Source organism: Homalodisca vitripennis, chromosome 4 (genome assembly GCF_021130785.1).
Source record: "Homalodisca vitripennis isolate AUS2020 chromosome 4, UT_GWSS_2.1, whole genome shotgun sequence".
In the NCBI taxonomy this organism is placed as follows: Eukaryota; Metazoa; Arthropoda; class Insecta; order Hemiptera; family Cicadellidae; genus Homalodisca; species Homalodisca vitripennis.
In genome coordinates, this window is record NC_060210.1 from 75,129,506 (window position 1) to 75,132,706 (window position 3,201).

General features: G+C 31.2%; 1 protein-coding gene across 1 annotated transcript; it reads right to left on the reverse strand.

Annotated features, from left to right (window-relative positions):
* Nucleotides 1–310: 310 nt before the first annotated feature.
* LOC124361454 (defensin-like) lies at nucleotides 311–1,485 on the reverse strand. Its single transcript, XM_046815505.1, has 2 exons — nucleotides 1,341–1,485; nucleotides 311–519 (listed from the first exon to the last, which is right to left on the reverse strand). The coding sequence occupies exons 1-2, from the start codon at nucleotides 1,441–1,443 to the stop codon at nucleotides 359–361; spliced, it is 264 nt and encodes an 87-aa protein (XP_046671461.1). The 5' UTR covers nucleotides 1,444–1,485; the 3' UTR covers nucleotides 311–358.
* Nucleotides 1,486–3,201: the final 1,716 nt, after the last annotated feature.

The following is a 3,201-nucleotide window of genomic DNA, read 5'->3' on the forward strand; positions in this document are numbered from 1 at the left end:
ATCACAATTAAGAGTTAATATTGCAGTTATCTGTGAACTGTGTATCCGTCGAACTTCTTCATTTTATAATTCTTTTAACTATTACAATAAAGCAAGTAATAAAAAAATCTATTCCTAACTATTGTTGAACTAATAGTAGTAAAGTAACTATTTAAGTATTATTTTTATAATTTCGTCACATTTTTAGTTACAGTATATCCATTTATGTTTAAATTTATTTCTCAGATTCATTTTCTGTGTCTGTGTCAATAATAATATGTCAAGTATAATTATTAGTGATAGAAATATTAGTGAAAGAATGTAAAGATAATACCTGTTTCTACATAGCTTTATTTTCAGAATAAGGCGTTTTACATGATTATTTGCGACAGTGGCAGACACCGTTGATGCAGCTGCCGCCGCGGAATCCTCTGCCCATAACGAGGCAGTGTGCCGCACACAACGCGTGGTGGATAGCGAACCCAGGTAACTCGAAACTGGTCAGGTCACAGGTAGCCCGTGTCAGTCGCTGACCTGATCCTGAAAGTCACAAAAATCATGTATTTAAAGTGTTTTTATCTTTCTTGAAAATCAGATTGAATTTTAAGTCAACGCACGTCTTCATAGAGAATTCTTTTGTAGTATACGTTTCTCTGATATGGAAACCATGCAAAGAAGTCGTTTTGAGCTTCATCGTCGCTGACTTTTTTTTATCTATTCAGATGAAAGTTGATTCCAGATTCCAATGTGACCGCGTAGGATTTCACATGAAGCACTAAGCGAAAGCTGAAATAGAGGTGAATTCGAAGCTCTTATTTGAATAACCCTTCCTTCCGTTATGTATGACTGGTTAAACATAAAGAAAATAACTTAGAACTCTTCCATATTACTCAATATGGGTTATAATTCAACAAGATATTATTACATTTTAATATAATCAATCATTTATGTACATTTACAAGTAGATTATCTTGTTCCTGAGAGGCTCATTTGTAACTAGATAAAATATTGCAAGAAGTAACCGAGCATATAAGTTTTCATATTATAGCAAATGTAATAAAATAAAGTGTATTTTTTATTTTTCTTTAAAAATTCAGTAAAATAGTTATACTTACAGGCTATATTAGAAGTACATTAAATAAGTGCATTAGGAGTTACAAGCAATGCATGATAATACTGCGGTAAAGAGTGCAAAATTAATAATACATTATGAAATATTTTAGAGACAATATAATATAATATATAAAAAGTTAACTAAGATTAATAAGTTGCTTCCGTTCACAAAGGCTTTGGCAAAATTAGGTAAAATGGCACTATAGGCTAAGATTTTAATAACTATTGTACGTATGTTTTTATCATACCTGATTCAATGAAGGCTGGCCCAATCTCTGAAGGAGCTGCTGCAACATCCAACACTACAGTGTGGACAATCAGTAAAACAACGGGTATAATGAAACGTGTCATTTTAAACACAGCTTGGTGTTGAATGTTTATTTTACCTGTAAATGTGACGCTATATATACAATGGGTTATCAGGTAAATAAACACTCTCCTAATTACATTCTTATCTGAAACTCTTAAGGCAACACCAAAAGTTAAGCCTTACAATAACATTGACTGATCGTGCTCCTTTTCCTCATACTATTTCTTTATTTAGTTCTTAAAGGAACTATTTCGTTCCTTAAATATCAAGAACTATTAAAATACGAATTTAATGTAGTTCGGTGGCTTTTCTGCAGCTTTTCTATGTAATTTAATGGCTAATACACACATTTAACTTATATGTACAAAGTCAATGGGTGAGTAAATTTTTGAATTATTTACTTTAAATAGTAGTTAAATAAATAAACATTACGTTAAATGCAAGCTTATTTAAAAGTTATCAATAGTTTTACAAATAAACCCTTGTCATATTAATAATTAATAAATAAATACTAATAATTACAGCAACACAATAAAATATGGTAACATAAATGTGAATGAGTTTTTGTTTTATCAACCCTTTCAATATTATAAGGAAACCATCAACAGAAAGTAATTTTTAATCTGTAAGGAAAGGTCATTGAATATCTTGGGATCAAAGTATGAAAAGCCTTTCCTCCTAACTTCAAGCCTGACTTTAAGAAAGTGAAACTCTCCATCCTAACGGGTGCTTCTTTTAGAAACATCACCATGAAAAAAAGTCTCTCACTTAGGTTCTGCGACTCTCACAGAATAAGAACTACATGGCCCATGCAGCACGTCGGAATACGACACATCACTTTAAATGGACGTAGGAGTATCATGAAAAAGAGACACGCGATCAGAAAGACGGAGATTTAAAAGTTAGCGGATACCTAAATTGTTCATCAATTTTAGATTCCATCAATGATTGCCGACGGAATAGTGGTCCGTAGGCCGGATTATAGTCAAGAAAGCCGACAGGGTAATCGGGCCTAGGCATATAGGAATCGGTAGTTAATTATTAAAACGTATTTTGTGCTTTGTTATTAATTATGTAGTATTTAATTCTTAGAGTATAGTTACATTCATTAATATTTACTAAATGTCTGAAAGAAAGTTTACTAGTCAAATAAACGAAACTAACGATCAGGTTTGGTAAAGCTATTTGTAGCTAATGTCGCTTGTATTGAAAAGCATTTTCAATACAAAAAACATATTTAAAATATTCTAAATTAAATAGCTTACAATGGTGTTTATATGCTATTAAAATCATTCCACTTTCATAAAACACACAACACACAAACATATATTCAGAAAATAAATTCATTTTGCTATACAATAGCATTTAAATATTATTTAATACAAAACAGAGACAATTTATGGTAAAACTTATTTTTTGTGTAATGAAGGAAAAACCTGTACTAGTTTAATTGTTTTTATTATTTCACAGTCAATCATTAAACTCCTGGTGTTGATTCTGCTTTACAGTCACGGTACAACAGCCATCATCGTTAAATTTTCATCCTTAAAATAATTTCAGGCTTATGCGTTTACAATGTTAAAAACTAGGATTGGAACTGCAAGTTTTCTTTATTTCAAAGATTTGAAAGTTCTTCCCATATGCATTACTGCAAATACGATAACACAGTTCATTTCTTATACTATCTTGAAATTGGGATATCTGGGTTTAAAGCAACTGTGCATAGGTTTCGGTTTGGTAAGACAAGTCTTGCGAGCGAAGACAGTTTATTCCATAGCAAATTGTGAGTTAAATAGTGA

Coding starts and splice junctions, on each gene's coding strand:
- LOC124361454 (XM_046815505.1), bottom strand. CDS start 1,443: ATGACACGTTTCATTATACCCGTTGTTTTACTGATTGTCCACACTGTA. Junction 520..1,340: donor GCCAGCCTTCATTGAATCAG/GTATGATAAAAA, acceptor TGTGACTTTCAG/GATCAGGTCAGCGACTGACA.